Consider the following 20345-nt stretch of genomic DNA (forward strand, 5'->3'; position numbering starts at 1 on the left):
ATTTGTCTGTAAGCGATGCACGCATCGTGGAAACATTTTTTTGTGGTAGTCAGTGGTTAAGTACGACACGTTGCATCGAACTGACAACCTGCTGAACCGATGTGAAGCCTGGGCCAGCGGTCCACTTTGTAACCTCTCAAAAAAAGATGGGGCGCTTCCTGGCGCTTAGGGGCGTTTCCGCCGGGGCCACCAGCGGCGGCGTGGCGTTCGTTTGGGCGGGTCGGCCCATGCATAGCGATTGGAATTATACTGATACCATCGTGTACACCGAAGCATGGGCGAGTATGAGACTCTGTAAGCGTTTTTTGCGAGAAGCCCCGCGCGCATCTCAGTACATAAGGAAGCGTAACTAGGTAAATGTAGAGCACCCAAATTGCATATCGAGATATGCCATACATTCATCCAGGTGAAATTTCGGACCCCGCGAACCCTCATCTGGCAGCCACCGAGCCTCATCTAGCTGTCCCGAAGGCGGCCGGGCGCTTCATCTAGCTGCCGTCTTTCCTCATCCAGCTGGCCAGAGACCCCCCCTTCAACTTCATTTAGATACTGAGGGACTGACACTTAGATATAAAAGGACACCCTTGTCCCGATATTTATATGCCGTTGCGCTGGTAGCTTGCGCCAGGACCCCAGCCTCATCTTCCCGCTGTTCATACCCTCCTGATAGGGGCCGTTTGCGGATGGGGGCACATAACAGTGAATCTTCTCTTTTTCCGTACGTCAGGTGGAGAAGAAGAGTAGATATACTTGGATATTTACAATTTTAACAAGTGCCGCGCGCAGTGAGAACGCCCTTAATCGTCGGGTGTACGTACGTATGCACGTACGTTGTCGCGCACATAAATTTATGTCCCCTCCAATGCGCGGTACGTGGCTCTACCTGAGTGTATAAACCTGCCTCAAATCAGCGATACCTGCCTTAGGGTCGAGAAATCCCCTCCTCCACACGGGAGGAGGGTCTTGTTGGTGCAGTAATAGAAGTAGTAACAGCAGTGGAGCCCGATCGTGTGCAGGGCCCTAAAACGAGTGTCAACCGCCAACAACCAACTGCTAAGCGTGTAACACTGGGCGGTCAAAAATACCCACAGCCTCACTGGCCACATCGTCTCAGCTAGCTCACGGTCGACGCCCAGAAAAGGACGCGAGACATACAAGATTCTAGTTGTCGAGTCCAAGGCTAGACATCACAGAGGAGTCTCGACATGCAACAGACATAGATAGGAACAAACAGGAGCGGGTGGTTAGAGATTATGTTAGGGGGGCCAGCAGTTGCGCATGCGCATATGTAACCATCCGATAATTAACCATCTGATGTATACCAGCTAAAACCGCCGTAGAAACCACCAGACTCATTTTCACGATACGAACGATATTTTTCATAAATATGGTGTGATCAAGTACTCATATTAAATATTTATCAGCAGCTCTGCAATAACGCCCGCGTCCTCACGCTTTTTCGGCAAAATTTTTGTATTCATCGAAACGCCGCGTAACCTGCTGCTGCATGTTGTAGAAAAGGAAAAAGGCCCGGAACCCGTTGGGTCGTGCGCAAGGCGAACCCCTCTCTCGTTCCATAGGCGCGGCCGTATATGGTGTAATTTACTGATCACCCTCGCTCCCTCTGCTCTATCTAACAACAATAGCATGCATGTGCGCCGGGCGGACAAAATGCCCTTACTGCATAATCCGCACGCAAACAAAAAATATATTTTTTTTGTAAGACGCCAGAAATATCAGTGGCTGGTGATAAGGACCTACGACGAGCGACTATTTCAAGACGTCAACAAGCGATTTGGTGCAACTTCTGGCCACTTCGCGGAATGACCTATGTACATATTTTCAATGTATTGTATATTCCGGCTTCGCATCCCTTCCTTGCATAATTTAAAACGACTCCAGAGGTCCTCCATGGGACGAGACAAACCGAAAAACATCTCACGTGCTATGCATGACCTCAGATGGAAACTGAATACGGCACGCCGCGCATGGTAACGCCCGCAGGCGAGCCCGGCAACAGTAGCGTGTACGGCAGCGGGCGGGCGGTGTCACCCAGCGCCAGCCTGAACCGGGCCCAGTTCTTCGAATCCGCGTTCCGCATTTCAATGGTTTGCTCAAGGCGCTTCATGTCCTCGATGAAGTCCTGGTTCGCCACGCAAGCATCAGGGTCCTGTGGGTAGGGGAAATCCAGGATTCTCTCAGAGCTCCACCGGCCTTATTGTGAGGTAGTACCAGACACAGCGATCATATCAGTACCCCTGCCAACTCACTAGAGCTCTCGGCAGGGTTAAACAGGGCCAAACAGAACATAACGGCAACAGCCTGAGCTAAGCAGGCCTTAACGGCCTGTTTGGCACTGTTGGAAGCCCAGGGGGTTGGTACGGTACGGTACTTATCGTACGACACACATGCCACCGACAATAAACAAAGTATATTCTAATTTATTTTGACGACTAGCAGCTACAAGTATCGGGTTGCGAGCTTGCAGCTGGGCAGTAAAAATAGCGGTAGTAGCAATTACCGTGGCAGGAGACACAGACGTGTGTCTGCGAGCAGTGGCATGGATGGCGTCCTACTAGGCTCAGGGCCCCTCTATCTCCGGACTTCACAGCTCACCTAGTCATCCACGTCCTCTGGGTTCTACGCATCGTAAATAGGCGTGGAAACTTACGGCGTAATAGACTTTTTTAGTTACCTTGGTGCTGGTATAGATCTACTTAGTTGTGGCTATGTTGAGGTGCGTTTTCGAACTTCGAAGCAAGGTTTTCGCGGCAAATCGGACAGTTTCATCTTCCATTAATTGCTCTAGAATGGATGTTAGATGATTATATGTTGCTTTGGAGGAGCGGTGGGCTTGGAGGCGCGGTGGCGTGTGGACATCTGACTTCCGGTGAGGACAGGCAAAATGGACACCGTAATTGACGTTACGCCGTCACACCGAAAAATTACGGTCGTTTTTGGGCCCTACCGTAATTTACCGTAACCGAAAAGCGTAAGGCGTAAAACCGTAAAGCGTAAGTTCCCACCCCTAATCGTAAATTCGCCTCAGGTCTTCCCCCTCCCACCCTCCCCCCTTCTTTAGCCTCATCATCCGCAGCTGATGTGGAGGCCTACCAGGGGAAGCTGCTTCCCTGTTGTTCCTAAAACCTACCTACAAGCATTCCTCCCACCCAAATTAACACACGCACATATACACACACAAATCCTCACCACCAGATGCGGGTTCATTTCGTCGAGGGTCTGCTCATCCCGGGCGTGAGTCGACAACAGCTTGACAGTAGCGGCGACCTGTACCCAGGGATTACGTGAGGAGCACGACGAGCATTGTGGGGTTGTGGGAACGATAATGTGGCGCGGTACGGGTGATGTGCGCTCGTGTGTGTGTATTATTCTTCACACCCCCCGGAGTTGCGTTACTAGTTAGCCAGTTCAGGAGGCCTAAGCTGAGGCGAGGGCGCAAGCACCCGCCTAGGGCTGTATGTCTGAGATAGGTAGCTCATCTTACACTATTATCCTAAAACGCTCAAAACATGAGAAGAAGTATTGAAAGGGGGGATAGATGAGGGGGGAATGACACAGCTGCGAGGCCTGTGTAGGGATGTAGTGTGAACGGAACAAGCAAACCGCCCTAGAAAGCTGTGTTTGAGAAAACAACCTCGGCGTCTGAAGCAGCCTCCCTCAAAACCAATTGCTGCCATGGGCGGGATGGGGGGATATACTGATTAATGCAGTAAATATAGGGATATGGGTCGGCGAATTAGTCGTTCGCTGAAGGTGGACAGCTAACCGCTAAATGCATTAGCCACAGGCCTTTTAGCTCCTCTACCAGCACATCATGTATACACGCACACACATACAGATACGCATACATAAACACATACACACGCAAGCACACAATCAAGAAATCTAAAGCAGCACACAAAACTAATTAGGGTCGGTGTACATCATCCGTTGCCGTACAGTTTCAAACTTCGTACCGTGGCGGCGGTGAACGGGTCGGAAAGGTAGGTCATGATAATGGCTTCCTGCTTCTCCCCGACAGGCGCCCGTGTCAGCTTCTGCGAAACCGTTTGAAGGGGGAATTACAGGAGGCGCGTTGGGAATGCTGCTATTTGATGGTTCTCTAGGAAGTATTGCTTTTGAGGCTTTTCCAAGGACGATGTGCAAGTCTGCAGGGATTCAGGCTTTACGGAGTTCAGAGCCCAGGGTTACGACTTGCCGTACACCACCCGCCTTTCACATCCCCCTGGTTCCCATCTCGGCGTTCACCTCACAAGCTTGAGGTAGGATGGTGCTATAGGCGATCTGGCGGCCCTTGAACCCTTGGCTCGTATTGAGCAGTTTGCAGGTACGGGCAACGCACCCCACGACCATATAAAACACACACACACAAGCTCATAAGATGGATGGAAGCACGTAAATGCGATGACCCCAGATCACCTCCTCCTCTCTCCCTAACCAATGAAAACCCCACCTTTTCCAAGACCCGCTTCCACAGAGCCCCTCTCCCCATTTACCTCCCAGGACTTATCCCCAGGCGCCGGCATGGGCTTCCGCACCAATGATGGTGCATTGAGGACGAAGCTCGTGTAGTCGTACTGCCCGAAGTTGACCGCCGCATGGTGGCCCGATCCCAGCCAGGCAATGGTGGCGAGCACCCGTACGAGTTGCTGTACGGAAGTGATGTTGCCCTCGAAACCCCAAAGCTGTTCCTCGCCACCGGGGCGGAGTCCGAACTCCATAAGGTCCCCGTGGCCCACGGTCTGTGTGTGTATGTATGTGTGTATGTGTGTTTTGTGGAAGGGAAGTACGAAATTAAGAGGACTGTTAAGAGAAAAGGAGTTTGGGGCATGGGCGGGATAGGGGGGAATGCGAATACGACGCGCGTGGAAAGGCGAGTGTGTGAAGATGACAAATACATACACCTGTCACCATGCATGACCGTACCGACTTGCAGTACATCCTTCCGCAGCGCCACACAACCCAAAACTCACAGGCGCGTGTTTGAACTATTACTTAAGGGGTGCGAAAACCCCGGGAGCCCCGGGTGGTTTCCCCCTCGTTCTCACCCCCCAGGCCCAACTAAGCCGACTACTTAAAACCGCCCCTAAAACCCTAAAACCCTAGAACCCTAAAACTCACCTTGACCTCGGACCACCATTCCTTCAGCTCCGCGTCGTTCTCTACATCCTCGTCACTTTTGTAGTACAGCCTCAGGTACTTGTCGAAGTACGACGTCAGGGCGTTCCACACATCCAAGCCATCCGTGGCGTACGGGTAATCAAGCCAGGGCTTGCCGTTCGCGTCCACCATGCCCCTGCGTGGGTTAGGGATGAGAGTCCCAAACAGAAGCAGGGGAGAACACGTGTCGAGGGTTTGCCGCCTCTTGCTGATTCACAGTAACTTAGGGTTGCGGGGGAGCGGTTGGGACATGCAGCCGATGACGTCACCTTGGACAGTGTGTACTAATACGACTGTAAGAGCGAATGGAGCTTACGCGAGTACCAAAAACGCTAATAGCATTCCATCCGGCGAACCAATCAGCGTATTCATAAGTAATATACGACGAGGAACACACCAGCTTAATCAGGCAATTTAAAGTAAGTTTACGCCAACCCTTTAAGAACCGTTGGATTGTTCCAGCGAGGGAGGAGAGGGGTAAATCTTTGGACACGTTTATTTCTAAGGTGAGATAGCTGGCTCTCCTGTGGTGCTGTAACACCCTGCACATCTAACATCGCGCTCATCTAAGCAGTGCTCCCCAAGCCCGATCCCAGGCTCTCCCCTTCCTATCCCCTTCGCCCATTTTCCCAGGAAAACCGACACACGCACTCACCGGGTCTTGAGATCCTCCGGAAGGGCCTCCGTGGCGAAGTTCCAGTCCTTGCCGTACACTATGGACGATAGGCGCATGGCATAAGGCCCCGCAGAAAAGGTCTTCTCGATGACACCGCCCGCATTGATAAGGCTCGCGCGTGCATTGCGATTGATGTTCACAGTGTAGCGGAAGTGCGGCAGCATCAGCTTGTAAACCTGGGTGTGTGGGAGGGAGTCGGGTTGCAAGAGAATCAGGAAGGGAAGGACCTGAAAAAACGGGTGGAGGGGAAGAAATCAAAAATCATCTTGGGTTTAAGGGTTTTAGGCTCGGCACCTTTAGATCAAAGTATACCTGACAACAGTGCAATTATGTATATACGTTGCATAACATACATTTAGTTGCACAACTCATATCTCCAGGTAATCTAGAATGCCAGCGTCTAGGTGGAAGAGTGAGACGTGCTGAGGCAATAGTCGCTTGGTACGTGTTTTCCTCTGGCAATACTACAAGACCTCGCACTCATTAGACACAATATTGCCGTATACCGTACAATTTTTACATTATGCCGTACCGGATGCATGGCGCTGATCTGTCGCCGTAGGGCGATATAGAAGGGCTCCAACACGCAGTGGGTTCGGAGCCAGTGGCTAATCAGCTGCAGGGAAGAGTTTCAGGGTTTTAGGGTTTTAGGGTTACATACATGGGGTTTAGGCCCTATGAAGGGGGGGCCTAGTAACAAAATGGCCAGCAACTGCAAATTGCAAGAAGCGCAACATCCTTCCCCTCCCATCCAGAACTTCTACTCTCATATCCCCATTTCGATTCACAATGCCACATCCACGATTCAACAGACGGCATATGCATGCACACAAGACAGCATGACATACATGCGATAGCCCCTTAACACAAAGGGAGGCAGATCACGTGCGTAAGCCCACCTGATGGAAGGAAGAGTCCAGCGACTTGAAAATCATCTTGGCCAACCGCCACACTGCCTCCGTGGAGGGGTCGGCGGAGAGTTGCGAGCGGGAGTAAACATGTCCGAAAGAGGGCGCCGGGCCGGGCTGCTCCTTATGGGCTAGCTCAATGGCCACTGGGATGAGCCCCACGTCGTTGCCCTCAGCATCCCTGGATATTTCGGAGCGTGGGGAAGTTTACTGGTTACTGGTTAGGGTAACTGGACTAGGGAGGCCAGGAAGTGGGTGACTGAGGGGGTGAGCGGGTTTCCGATTAGGAAGAGTTGGTTTTGGTTTGCATGTATATGGAAGATGTAAATGGTTTGCAAATGGTTAGCATGCTTATTTCTTTATACGCTAGCGGCAAGTTGGCGTGGTGGATGGCGACGCGTGTTGCCGCGGTTTGCTGTTACTTGCTGCGGGGTTTAGTGAATGAACGACAAGGGATTGATGCCAGGTACGTGGGATTTTGTCCTTGCAAGGCGGGTTCATTGGATGGGGGCCTGTCCCAGTTGGGTGTGTAGGTTGCGACGGTTCTAGGAGGGCTCGCTCTAGAGTGTACGGCACCCGCCCACTTGCCGCTCACTTTTTGAGGTAGAGGATGGCGCGGCCGGCATGCTGTACGGCCTGGCCCTCGTCGGTCCGGCCCAGAAAGAATTGGAGCAGCTTGCCCAACCACCCCGTAGGCTTCACATCAATCTTGGCAGGGTCTTTGTCAGCCAACGCCCAGATGGCCGACAGATCCCAATAGTCGATGTAGTACAGCCGGGGCTTGCCGCCAGCCTTCGCCTCCGAAACCAAGTCCTTCATTGTATCGCCCTGCAGGTCGCCTGTGTGTTTGCGGTGGTTGCATGTTGCGGTTTGGGGTTGTTTGGGGTCGCCGTGGACAGATCACGGTGAGGGGGGGCAGAGAGAGAGGGGGGGAGTAAAATTCGATTTGGAGACAAAAGCTTTGTGCTATGTGCTATGGAGGCATTTCGCCATGGCCATGTTTAATTACCCCCCTTCGTTTCCCCCTCCCTACCACCCACCCCACCCCACCTTGCAAAACCCGCCTCTGGGCCCCCCTTTCCACTTTCTTCTGTATTCGCAACGGGACGATTTCTTCTTGCGCCAGCTTAGCATAAAGAATATTCTATACATACCCACCTGCCACCATCGTACCTATGCAAAGCCACTATACCTTCGCCGCGTTTGCCATCCTCCCCCCCTCCCTCTCTTCCTCCCTCCCCGGCAGGCAGTCGCTCGTACCGATGACGTGCTCCTCCCGAATGGCGCTGCCAAAGGTCTCCGGGAGCTCCGTGAGGGCCTTGATGACACACGGGTTATACCCCGCTACGGCCTGGCGACCGAACTCCTCATCGGAATGCCAGGCGTTAGGGCGGCTATCTAGCACGCGGGGAATCTGTGTGTGTGTGTCGGGGAAAGGGAAGGAGGAGGAGAATGGAAAAGAGGGTGAGTGAGAGAGAGAGTGAGTGAGTGAGTGAGAGAGTGAGTGAGTGAGTGAGTGAGAGAGTGAGTGTTAAGGGAGCGGCCCGAGGGTGAAGGACTGAAGATGGACGACTTCCCGACAGGACAGAAAGCGTTGTGTATGTGTGGCGGGGGTATATTTGTGTATATGTATATATGTGTCTGTGTGTGCTCGTATGATAACGGCGGCCGTCTAGTATGAGATATATGTACGGTGTACGAGAGGCATATGTGTGTGACATGTAAGCTTACGGACCCTAGCTCGGGCTGCTTCCTTTCCGAGGCACCGCACCTATCCGTGTGTTCCAAAGAACAGATTTGTAAACACGAGATATGTGGCGAATGAATGTCTGTATGCCTCTGTGAGAACAGTGCATGTATGTAAGTATGTACGTAGCCTGGGCTATAACTTGTATGTCCGCGGGGTTATCAGGAAATGCCGCCCTCCCGCCAACAGCGCATGCGAGCCCGTACTAGCATCCCCCCAGCCGAACACGGGCAGCCAACACAACATACCGTAGCGGAACTAAAGATTTTACAAAATAAATAATTATTTGCATGCGGTAAAATATTTTGGCAAAATTCAGAGTCTTACCGTAAAATCTTTAGTTCCCGGGAGGGAATTCGGAGCGATGCGGTAAAATATATATGGCCCTTCGCGCACAGCAAGCTTTTGGCGCTAGATCTTATTCTATTTTACACATAATATTGTAACATAATAATATATTAACCTATTTCTGGCAGCAGCATGGGCAAGCGCAAGCTCAGCAAACATCGCTTCATTGACAAGCTGCCGGCCATACCGGCGGCTTTTGCCAGCGAAGTGCAGTTCTCAGCACCTAAGGCAATTACGAACACGTTTTACTGACTTAGTGTCAATGCCTCCTCGTGACCGCTATTTGGTCAGTTTCGCTGCATAACCATTGCGGTTGCAGCCCTTGCGGTGGTTGTTATAGCTAAGGGCTTATTTTGTTGGGGAGTAGGGAGTAGGCATTTGAGAGATGACATATCTAAGTTCTTACAAGCTGGTTGGTGTCGCCGGGCGTGAAGTGGCTGTATTTAGATGGTTACGATGGCCCTTTCTTGGAGCGTCGTGAAATGCTCTCGCGTCCTTCATCAATCATAAGAATTCTGCGGCTGGTACAGAATGGTGGATGTTTGGAGGCCTTGTCACGGTGGCTTGGCTTTCAGATGGGGGTTTACAATTTGGAGTTTCTTAATTTGAGACGTGTTGTGATGATTCTCATTTCCCCTCATGCGTGAGAGGGAGGCGGGCAGTGGTGTTGCATGGTGGGGTAGCTTTGCGGGCCGGTAAAATCCCAGGAAATCATCCACAGTACCGTAAAATCTTGGCAAAATCCACCAGCATGCGGTAAAATACTTCGTTCCGTAAAATATATTAAAATCCATAATTTTGCGGTAAAATCTTTATTTTGTAAAATCTTTAGTTCCGCTACGGTAGCAGCAGATGCCAGTTGGATACATTACAAGTTTACATCTTGCAAAACACTTGCATAAACACATACACACATGCACGCACGTCGTGTACACGTTCCCACGTATACGTTACAAACCGTGATTGTGTGGTGCATATTAATACATCTCACATTGAAGTTGAAAAGGTTGTTAACGCTTGGCGTGTTGCCAGTCAGGAAGTCCCAGAGCTTGGACCCGACTCGTTCCTTCTTCCCGCTCGCACCGGGCTTGGAGTCCTCGGTGAAGGCGCTGCGCCCAGCAGGGGTGCCGGTGGCGGATCCGTACAGAGGGCCCACCTGGCCAGGCAGCAAAGGATAGTTTGGGGAAAGGGATGGATTAGTTTCTGACTTTGGGCCTGGGGCCTTCACATAGCCCACCTGGATGGGGACCTGGGGACTCAGGTGGGATTAAGGGGGGAGGAGGGGGTTGCATGGGAGCTTGTGGAGGGGGGAGTGTGTTTGGGGGGGGGGGAGCTGGGGAGTTACGGAAGCGGTTTAGGGGTTGGGGTTGTAGGAGTAAGTGGAATGAGGGGGCGAGAGCATGCGACAAGCACACAGAAGCATGCACACACAACGGCCTTAGTGTACTGCAATTTCAGATACATGAGGCAGCTTAGACAGCCCATCCTCTGCTGCACCTGAACCCCCTTAATGTCTCACCCTCTCCTCGGTTGTCAGGTTATCCAGCTGGACCGCGTCCTTCTTCTTCAACTCGAAATCCCAGGTACCTGACGTGGTGTGCGCGGGCGTGTGTAGTTGTACGTGTTTGGATAATACATCGATGAGAACACAGGTGTTCGGGGGAAAGGAAACTACTTGGGGTAGTAGTTGGCCATAATGCTTTCCTGTTTTCCCAATCTCTCGACCGACGAAATGGCGCCAGTCAGCTTTTTTTGGCAAACCCTTCGGGATGGGGGCGCCATTTCCCTATCGGGGAAGATATTTAGTCAAACTGCAGAAAGCAGCAAAAGCTTAATATTTCTCAAGTTATATTACTGCGTTGCCACTTAAGATAAGCAGCGCTGCTGGATTGGGGGTGGGGTGGAGTAGGGATTTCGGTCCCATCCGGCGGCCGAGAACCAGAAACTTGACCGCAATGGTGCAGTAACCGCCGGTCTGTTTGTCACCAGTAACCACCAACAGAATCACCAGAGGCTTACCACCACCAGCTACCTTACATTTGACTTTCAGCTGGGGAGGAGACCGGGAAGTGCTCAGGCCTTGGTCAGATATTCACTTTCTGGGTGCTCGTAATTACACAGAATGACGGCCCTTACGTTACCCTTGTAGTGCGAGGCATGTACAACACATCTCCCATGTACAAGAAGCCGCTAAAGGCGCTAAAGACGTGCAAGGCAATTTGCGAGGCTTACCGTCAGCCGATCTGAACGATGACGCCTTTCTGACCTTTCTAGTCGCGCCAGGATTAGCAGTGACCTCGGGGTACAGTTTTGTGGGTAGCAGGGCCTCGAAAGAGCTGCTAGCCTGCAAGAGGGAACGGGGGGCGGGGGCGGGGGCGGGGGGGAAGAGGTAAGTTAGGCACGTCGGAGGACGGCACGGATTGGGAGCGGCGCGGCGAGGTGAGACACAGGTAGAAAAGCTTCTTGGGGACATAGACGAGCTGCATTCCTAGCTCCCTATATGTACAACATCACACAAAGCTGTACGACATCCTAAGATACCGTACCTTTTTGTACATTGCAATAACATCCTCGAAGTCCTCAAAATAGTCCAAGGGGGGGCTGAACAAACGAAGAATCTTGGCGATAATTGTCCTAATGATTCCGATGGTTAAGCTGGGCAGTAGGGTGATGGGTGCGCGATCTTTGACGTCGGCGGCTTCCTGTTATCGAGCATGGAAGATTGGGGAGGGAAGTGGGCAGGGAGGGAAAAGTGGCTGGGCAGTGGTGCCGCAGGGAGTTCTAGGCGATTAATAACCCCAGGCACGCCCACTAAAATATTTATCAATTAAGTATTTTTTTCTTCTTTTCTTTTTACCTTTTACTTTTAGCTTGGGAGCCCCCTCGGAGGTACCGGAGCCCGCCCGCCTCCCCGCCCACCTGGGGATAAACCCTCCCCGCCTCCCGGGTGAAGGTGACGTACCGATTTTGTATCAACCCCATGGACATGTAGCCACAATATTTCTCGTATGTTTGTTTGTGTAGGTTTGTGCGTCTTTTAACCTAGGATAGGATCCAGTGGACATTCTTATCATCCTCGTTAGTTCTAGTCGCCCACCACCTCGTCACGCCTCTCCACTACAGCTCCGCACTCTAAAACGGACGCTCAATTTCACGCTTTTCTGTTCAACATCTTCTTGGAATACTCAAGCTTAGTCGACACTATTTACGGAAAAATAGCTGACATTCCGCTGGACTACGGAGCTAACATCAGTGCAGTTAATCTTTGGCCTGTTCTCTGCCTGTACCGCGGCTCAGATTGATCAAAAAACAAAGCGGCTAAGCTGTGCAATGGCCAAAGTCTTGTGGCGCTTGTTGCGCTTACCGCGATTACTGTGAACGCGGCTGTTGCGACTCCAAGCTGAGATCCTGCATTAAATTCTTGAGCCTTCTCATTTCCAAAACGGTCGTCTGCATGGCGGGGAAAGCGTGGGGGGGGAACTCCATTCCGAAACACCGGCCCAAGGAACAAGCCTAGCAAGCCAGCAAGCCAAGTCATTATAGTTGGCGCGAACCTCTAGGCCGGCTACTTCAACGGATTTTAGCAAATCATCCACCTACACACATACATACATACATATGTACATACATATATATACACACATATATATACATACATGCACATGCATGTAAAAAGCGGGCCTGGGCCCGTGCCAATTTTTCTGCCTTTATGGTAAAGTTGTGTGTGGTTGTTACAGTGGGCTCCAGACTCCCGAAGAGTAGAGCCATCGGGCCAGCTGGCCGTGCACTGCAGTAGAGACTAATATACCAAAAGATTATCATCTCAGATAATTAACCTCTCATCGGTAACCGCTCTCGCGAACAAATCAATTTGCCAGATATAATCCTCAAAAAGGGGTGATGTGCGCCAACGGATTCCCAACCTTTTCGTGGAATTCCTAAAGCTGCGAAACCCTGAATGCGGCCCCAAAAATCAACAATAACTCGACAAATTGCTTCTTCCGTAAGGGAAGGACCAGGTAACAGTGCCGGGTTGGTTTTCATGTTTGCAGCCATATAACGTCTCCCATGCTCCATGGCTGACACCGCAGCAAGAGCCACAACATCCCAAACACATTGTTGCACTGATTGTGGGGCTTGGATAAGCCAAAGTTGCTCCCTTGAGACTGGCAATCCTATTGAAAGAGTAAGTTGGTCTGCTATTGCCTGTGCCACCGGACAGGCCCAGAAATGATGATAGCGAGGGGATACACCTCCCACTGAACCTATTGGATAACCTCCACAACCACATATCGTTGGGCGCGACATCCTAAGATGGGAATTTCCTAACATAGGCACCCCATCAACCGCAAGACGCCACCAAATCTCTTTTTGTTCATTTTCCCACCGTAAATGAAACCATAAACGATGGAATGTCCGTTGCAAAAGAAGAATAGCTTCATCCAATATCTCAGAAGAACCCGTCGCCTCTTTGATGAAAAGGGTATGGGCCACACGGCGAGCCATCGAAAAAGGTGAAAGTTGCATATTAGTCGCTATTTTAACGGATAAATGTTGGAATCGGATTGGAGGCCCTACACCCCATCTCCAACCAAGCCTCGACACTAGGGTTTGAGTAACCGACTCAATAGGGGGCACCATCGCTTCCCTAGATTCTACACTCAGCGGCAACAAAAGACTAGCCGCCTGTCTCCAATTCGCTGGAATATCATCTAGAAGAGCGGCAATAGCATCCATACATTCCTGCCATTTACGATAGGTGCACAGGGATTTAGCTAGAGGGGTTTGCGGTTGGAGGTATTTATCCACTATTTGATGCCAAGCCTTGCGTATTGCTAGGCCTGCTTGGTCCGTTGCATTCATAACTCCATCCAAGGCCTCTCGCGCGCAAAGAACATCTCCCAACGTATGCAATGCTTTACAGCCCAGGAGGGCTTGATGACGAAATTCTAGTCCCGGGCGGATGTTATCTAACTGGACATTCAATTTTTTTCTGGAAGAACAGGGTTTCCCCACAATGGCAAATTCCAACACCACGCATTAGGTACTAACGGGTGGTCATCAACATCTTCCACTGGGGGAAGGTATGCCAACGCTGTCACAATGCGCTGAACATCTGGCGGTAAAACGATTAATCCAAACCAAGGCACTCCCACCTGGGACGTAAAAATACACATAGGATTATATTTGGGGTAAAGGCTATGTAGGAAAGAGTGCATGACCATCACCCAAGGCGGACGCACTAAGACTGGTTGGAGTAATGCTCTCACAAAACGCACTGCCCAGCATGCCCATCGCGCTTGTACATGTTGTCGTACTGCTAATGCCCCAAAACCGCCCAAAGTTGGATGTCCATATAACAAATATTTAGGAACCCCGGTGAGTCGTCTTTCTTGTGCGACCGGTCCGAGGTTCCTATCAATAAGCTTGGCCGCTTTAGCCTCAATATTCATGAGTTGAGCTTCTGGGGGAAACCCCCCGTGTTCCATATGCCACGTAAAACGATGCAGCCCATATGCAGCCGCTGCATGTGCACGCCCAAAAATGGAAAGATTTAACACCGAAATGCGTCGAAACCGAGCCCAGACTTTGTCTAGTTGCACATCCCAGTCCCTGCCTGTGGTTTCTCCCACATCCGTAAAAGGTAGATTGAGAGCCGTAGCCATATGTACGACCTTCATGTCATGATTTATTGTTATATGATGTGGGTGGGTGCCGAGAGGTAACAGCTCAACCTTATCCAGGTTAAGTTGCTGTCCAGAAGCCTGTGCGTACACCCTCATACATTCAAGGAAAGCCGGAATTGCTTGGATTCCTTCTAAAACAACTTCCGTGTCATCAGCAAATTGCACACCTGTAAAGTTAGAATCTATAAAATATATACCGGTGCTATCCCTTTTCCCCCCCCGCCAAACACACATACACTCCCATCCACACGCACACACGTACCAAGCGGCAACCATATTTCCTCGCCCGGAGGCGGTGGAACCTCGCGGTCCTCCACGTTACCGCGGTTGGTGGCAATACGGCGGGGGTACGGCAGATCCTTGGTATGTCCCAGATTGGGGCGAATAAGAGCGCCGGTGCTGAGGTCGTTGTACGTCTGTACGTATACATGTAGGTGTGCGGGTGCATGTATGTCTGTATGTATGTCATTAAAGCATGTGCAGTTCTACAGCACATCTATGCGTGAGGCAGTGATAGAGGGGTTTATTTAGCTTAGTACTTAATTAAGCAACCTACAGCTTTTTCCCGGCTACCCTGCCTTGGCCTCCATGTGTCGGCCGTGTTTATGTGTGGATGAGGCAAAGGCCTGATTAAGACATATACGACCAAAGTCAACATAATATTAAGCAATCTATAATTAAGCGCTTGTACATGAGCACTCTTATGTGGCAAACCGACCCATCTGGCTGGCGCTGTCCCACCCGCCAATTTACGGACATACTACCCAACCAACTGCTCAACAGCCAACCAAACCAACCAACCAACCTGGTACCAGTAGATGCGGTCGGTCTCCTTCCGCTTATCATCACGGCTTCCGTATGTGCCCTAAACACAATGAATGGTCCACGAAGGGGGAAGCGAGGTGGAGGAGGAGGAGGTGGGAGCAGGGGACAGAAGAGACTGGGCAGCCCCCCGGGAGCCCAAAGTAAAGAAGAAGTCAACAACAAGGGTAGAGAGCGAGGCTACCCTTTCCCACTATGTATAAGCCCCCTCCCCTTCACCCACCCGCAGCGCCTCCAGGTCGATGTCGCGCTCCGACTTCATGCCCGCTGGGGTGTCCTTGAGCAGGTAGGCAGTTCCAGAGAAAAACACACGTTCACCGTGATCTGAACAAATCCAGCTGCTGACGGGAAACGTGTGCTTGGAAGTGGCACTGGAGTTGCAAGACGGAGAAATCAGAACAAAGGGGGGAAAACGGGGCCGGGTGTGTGTGTGAGGAGTAACGGCGGGTGAGGTACGACTATGCGCCGTGTGTTTGCGCGTCTGCGATTGCTCTTTTCTCAGTGAAGGATTTTCCCTTGCATGGTAATGTACTACATCTATATGTATGTATGTATGTATGTATGCATGTATGTATGTGAGCTTTTCATCCTTCCATGCTGTGCTCTATGTATCCGTAGGCAACGAGCGAGCGTTATTACGCTCTGTTATCATCTTTCAGCATGGCGGCCATATTTAGGTGCACGTGCATCTTTCAGTCATTCGGGGTCAGGATGTGGATGAGGGTGAAATGGAAATCTTGGTCGTTGCCAGATCAGGCGGGTTTTCGAAAGGATGCATGCTCTTGCATGATTACATGATGGTTGGGCGAGGTGGCTTGAATTTGACTGGAGCAAAACGCAAGCATTGCTATACGATGCGCAACAGTCATCCTAAGTACAGGAAAGCACAGATGGGCACGTGCCGAGAGGGGGAAGGCTGAAAAATGGTGATTTCAAACAACATAATCAATTTGATCTGCTATCTATCGAAAAGCTCCTACCAGATGAGTTCGAAGGAGGTAATGTAATCCCGCGCGGAGTCGCCGTTCTCGACAGGCTCTTTGCGAATTAGTACAGCCCCTGGAGACTTGATGTTTTTTGGCAGGAGAATCGCGCCCTCGCGTTTCCAGCCATTGCTGCCATCGTCCCTTGGTAGGGACCAAGCCCAGTCGTCGACATCAAATTCAGGACTTTTTATCCCGCTATTTGCATCGATAACGATAAGTTTAAGCCGCGCGCCGGAGTCCCTGCGTATCAGTAAGTTGAAAGAAGATGTTGAACGCGGAGTTGATCCCGGTAAGGTCAGGCGTCAAGGAGGGTATGCCGCCATCCCCAGGAAAAGACATGATAATTTGGAGTGCAAAACAATCTATCTACCTACCCAAGCAGCGGTAATGTCGAATGTATGTGCCACTTCCACTCCACGCTATCGGCAGACGAGGCACCTTGGGCCTTGGCGGCGTAGACACGCATGTTTCTTGTGCGCTCGTTCAGCTTTGCTGATTCTGCAGTGACATGATTCTGAGAACTCAACTGGTAGGGAGTTCCATGTGGGGTTGTAAGCAGGGGTGTCGGAGTGTTGTTCTTGCGGAGCCGCATCAGCGACCCGCTGCTCGAAGAAGCAGCGCTCTGCGTCTTGCGCTTGGAGACCGAGTCACCAGCTCTTAAGCTCCTTAGATCCATTTGTGCAAGTTAGTCGCCTAATACCGGAAACGGAAACGGTACACGGAAACACTATGACCGACGCCTCCGATATCAAAGCACTGTCGCGTATGCGCAACCTAAATAACAGTCAGTATCACGATGCAACAAACTTTTAAATTTATAACCTGTTTCTGCTCGTACCTAACTGCTGCGTTCGCTTGACGAACGAACGAGTGGGCACTGCAGCTGGTACCCTCCGTCCGGGGATGCTGTAAGGGATTTGTGTTCGTTACCGAGTACGTATGGTTTGTCTTTGATCGGTACGACTCTGTGTCGTGCAAGGCTTTGCCAGACTATTTAAGGCATTCCTACACCATTATTTGTAAGCTTAGTATTCTTCTCTTCCTTGTCTCTCAGTCAGCGATTGATGTCGGACTCTGCAGATCGGGCAAGTTAGGAACTAATGCTTCCTCCAGTCGCCAACTGGAGCCAGTTCCTTTCATATGGTATCGAGTTATGGTTCAATCCTGCCTCGGTCCGTATTGGAGCTGTTTTCCCATCGTCACTGCTTTTGCACTTCGCGCCACCGCACGATCGTTTGTTTGCCGGCCGAGCCGGAGAATGTCAAGATTGAGTTTACGCGGTGTCATGGTTAATTGGCGGTTCTTGGGTTCCCGCCCCGCTTCGTGCCAGGTTCTGGCCAGCTGCAGCTGGCCAGCTGGCCTTCTGCAGAAGCCAGCAACGGGCATGCTCGTCACTTGGCGAATTGTAACATACAATCCTTATCGTTCTCATACTACAGCTCCTTTAGCCTGATGCTTTGTGCCTAACAGGGCGCGCTCTTACACTGACTTATTCCCGCCAGCTCACCGTGCCAGTCAAGAAGTAAGGTCGCCCTTTCTTGAGGACATGCGTCTACAACATGCATCCACTTTTATAAAAACCTATGCATCGACTTGTAGGGCGTCTTTCAATATGAAATCTAGGGGCTTTATGCGGAACGAATTAGGCGAGACAAGCGGAAATCACTACAAGACGTACCTGTACCTTTCCGTCGCCTTTCTGGTTGACCATCTCAAGCATTTGGAGGGTTTCGTGTTGTAATGGGACATGTAATGTTTAAGCAGCCCCTCGCACAATCGTGTCCGGTCGTACTGTGCCGAATAAACCCTTCGTACAAGACGCTCAAAGGCAGGCGCGAATTTTACCGCGCGGAGTTAGTTAACGAGCGTCTGAAACGCGTGTGAGACCATGTCGTAACTTCGGAGCTAGGACTTAAGTGTACGACGAGTAAGGGTGTGGCGCGCTAGCCAGACTATTTAAGCGGAACACTAGGTAGCTCGGAAACACCTACTGGTTTCCCTGGAAAGGATAGGCCGTTTCCAAGGGAAAAGACCCTTTTCACGGAAACGCGCTTTCCGTACATTCCGATCTTCCCGTTCTTTCAGCTGATCGGTCTTCTTACTTGTGTAAACTTTGAAAACATATCTAGGGTTCATTTCCCTTCGATATCTGTTAACAATGGCGATCCGCTTTATCGAGGAGCTGATTCATCTTACCCAAGGCATTCCAGAAATCCACAACTGGAGCCTAGCAACCTTCTACTCAGTATTGGTCGCAATTATGTCCCTACTTGCATTCCTGAAGCCGAACATCAAGAAAGCCAACTCGGACGGCCGCACCGCCGCACTTCCTGTCATAGCGACCGCGACTGGAACTAGTGTTAGCGCCGTTACAAAGCTGTTTGAATCATTGAATGTGTCGGTTGAGGGTCACGGTGGCCCTCGGTGGCCCATGTCCCGCGCGGGGGCTATGACCCCCTGTGCAGGTGGCTCCTGTCCATTCTATTGGTGCGTTGTTGACGTGTGCTAGCAAATAATAATCAGTTGTAGCGAGTAGTTGTAGGGAAGGGAACTCAATTGCAAAGTTGACGATGGTGCGATGACGACCATCGTCAGACGATGGCGATGGCAGACGAAGGCGACGACGATGAAGAGCTCGGCGAGGAGGATCACCTAGGCTCTGATACCAATTGAAAGGGAACCAGGCCGCTCCTAACAACTGGGAAACCCTAAGCTGACTTTACTGGCCGATATACTTGCGTAAGCACAGAAGATCGGGCTTTCAATTTCAACTTAGACTTACAATGTTCATGACATGGTCCGCCTAAATAGTCATGGGTATTCCATGGATACTAAGTCAATAGGAGATGCTCGAAAAGCAGTTTCCAAAAATTGTTGGCTTCAAATTTGATGTGAAAAGAGTTTTCCGTACTACGAGGGCTTTTCCGTAGAAAGGGCATTTCCCTGGAAACAGATAGGTGTTTCCGAGCAATGCAAATTATGATCATTGTAAGACTAAGTTGAGATTGAAAATCCCGATTCTCTGTGCATACGCCAGTTTCTCGGCAAGTGAAGTCAGCTTAAGCTGCCCAATTGCTAGGAGCGGTCTGCTTCCCTTTCGGTACATAGGTTATCTTAAGAGCTTTTCCGCTATGCTGGAAGCTCCGTTACGTAGTACGATGTAAGCAACCTATGGTCCACAGAGTCGGGTTCGATTAACCACTTCGCATAGCAATATAGCAATATAGCAATATAGCAACCATATAGCCACAATCACAACTTGCAGACTCAACATCATAACAATGACCGAACCGGGTTAACCCGGTCGGTCTATTTACCTTCAATAACTTTTCTGAGAACAGAGACATCAAAATGGCTCGCAACAGTTCAACGGATCAGGCCGCCGGTGTGACGGCGGAACGATCTGAAGCAACCATATCAATTTCCCTTCTTAGGGAAATTACGAAGATGGAGCAACCTTTTGGCAAACTTCGATCGCTGGCAATGAGAGCAATCTTTCAAGGAAACTACCTAGAGAACAGAAAGCAGGTAATAGACATTATGGCAGGACCGATTGGACACCGAATAGTGCAGACAGTACAACAGGAGCTAAAAGCTCCTTATGTTTTCGTCGGAGAACCGGTCGCTTGGGAAGCTCGCAACGACGAAGGAGTCGTTGGACAGATCAACGTCTACGTACCGGAGGAGTGGATTACGCCCGTAAAAAACTTAGCGGACCATTGCGGACGAATCAATCTAGCAGATCTCCATCTAGGAGATTACCACATTCAAGATCTTGTAGTAGACATAGTGGGGGCATCTGCCCAATACTTCAGACTGACAGGATTACCTCCAGCATTTCCTCAGAAATGCCTATTCTGGCTTATTGCGGAAGCCTACGGCTTTGACGTAGATGAATATGGAAAGAAATGGGGGATAGTCGAAGCTAGTCTCACTACAGCCGTGGTGTGGGTGCGATGGGATCAGCCCGCATTACCCGCCAGGATGAAT

The 20345-nt window shown here is 50.7% G+C and overlaps 2 protein-coding genes across 2 annotated transcripts; one reads left to right on the plus strand and one right to left on the minus strand.

Moving 5' to 3' along the window:
- Positions 1 to 742: 742 nt before the first annotated feature.
- VOLCADRAFT_105417 (uncharacterized protein) lies at positions 743 to 17031 on the minus strand (the record flags this gene model as incomplete). The annotated part of the gene is made up of 21 exons (XM_002952234.1): positions 743 to 2170; positions 3211 to 3288; positions 3978 to 4058; positions 4518 to 4763; positions 5143 to 5317; positions 5837 to 6033; positions 6390 to 6473; positions 6757 to 6946; positions 7361 to 7604; positions 8026 to 8179; positions 9852 to 10016; positions 10098 to 10109; positions 10380 to 10447; positions 11093 to 11204; positions 11407 to 11562; positions 12225 to 12310; positions 14810 to 14963; positions 15353 to 15412; positions 15593 to 15740; positions 16350 to 16595; positions 16730 to 17031. The coding sequence occupies 21 exons, from the start codon at positions 17029 to 17031 to the stop codon at positions 1958 to 1960; spliced, it is 3171 nt and encodes a 1056-aa protein (XP_002952280.1). The 3' UTR covers positions 743 to 1957.
- A 1482-nt stretch (positions 17032 to 18513) lies between these two features.
- VOLCADRAFT_92867 (uncharacterized protein) lies at positions 18514 to 18864 on the plus strand (the record flags this gene model as incomplete). Its single annotated transcript, XM_002952152.1, has 1 exon — positions 18514 to 18864. The coding sequence occupies one exon, from the start codon at positions 18514 to 18516 to the stop codon at positions 18862 to 18864; it is 351 nt and encodes a 116-aa protein (XP_002952198.1).
- Positions 18865 to 20345: the final 1481 nt, after the last annotated feature.

Source organism: Volvox carteri (assembly GCF_000143455.1).
Source record: "Volvox carteri f. nagariensis unplaced genomic scaffold VOLCAscaffold_28, whole genome shotgun sequence".
Lineage (NCBI taxonomy): Eukaryota > Viridiplantae > Chlorophyta > Chlorophyceae > Chlamydomonadales > Volvocaceae > Volvox > Volvox carteri.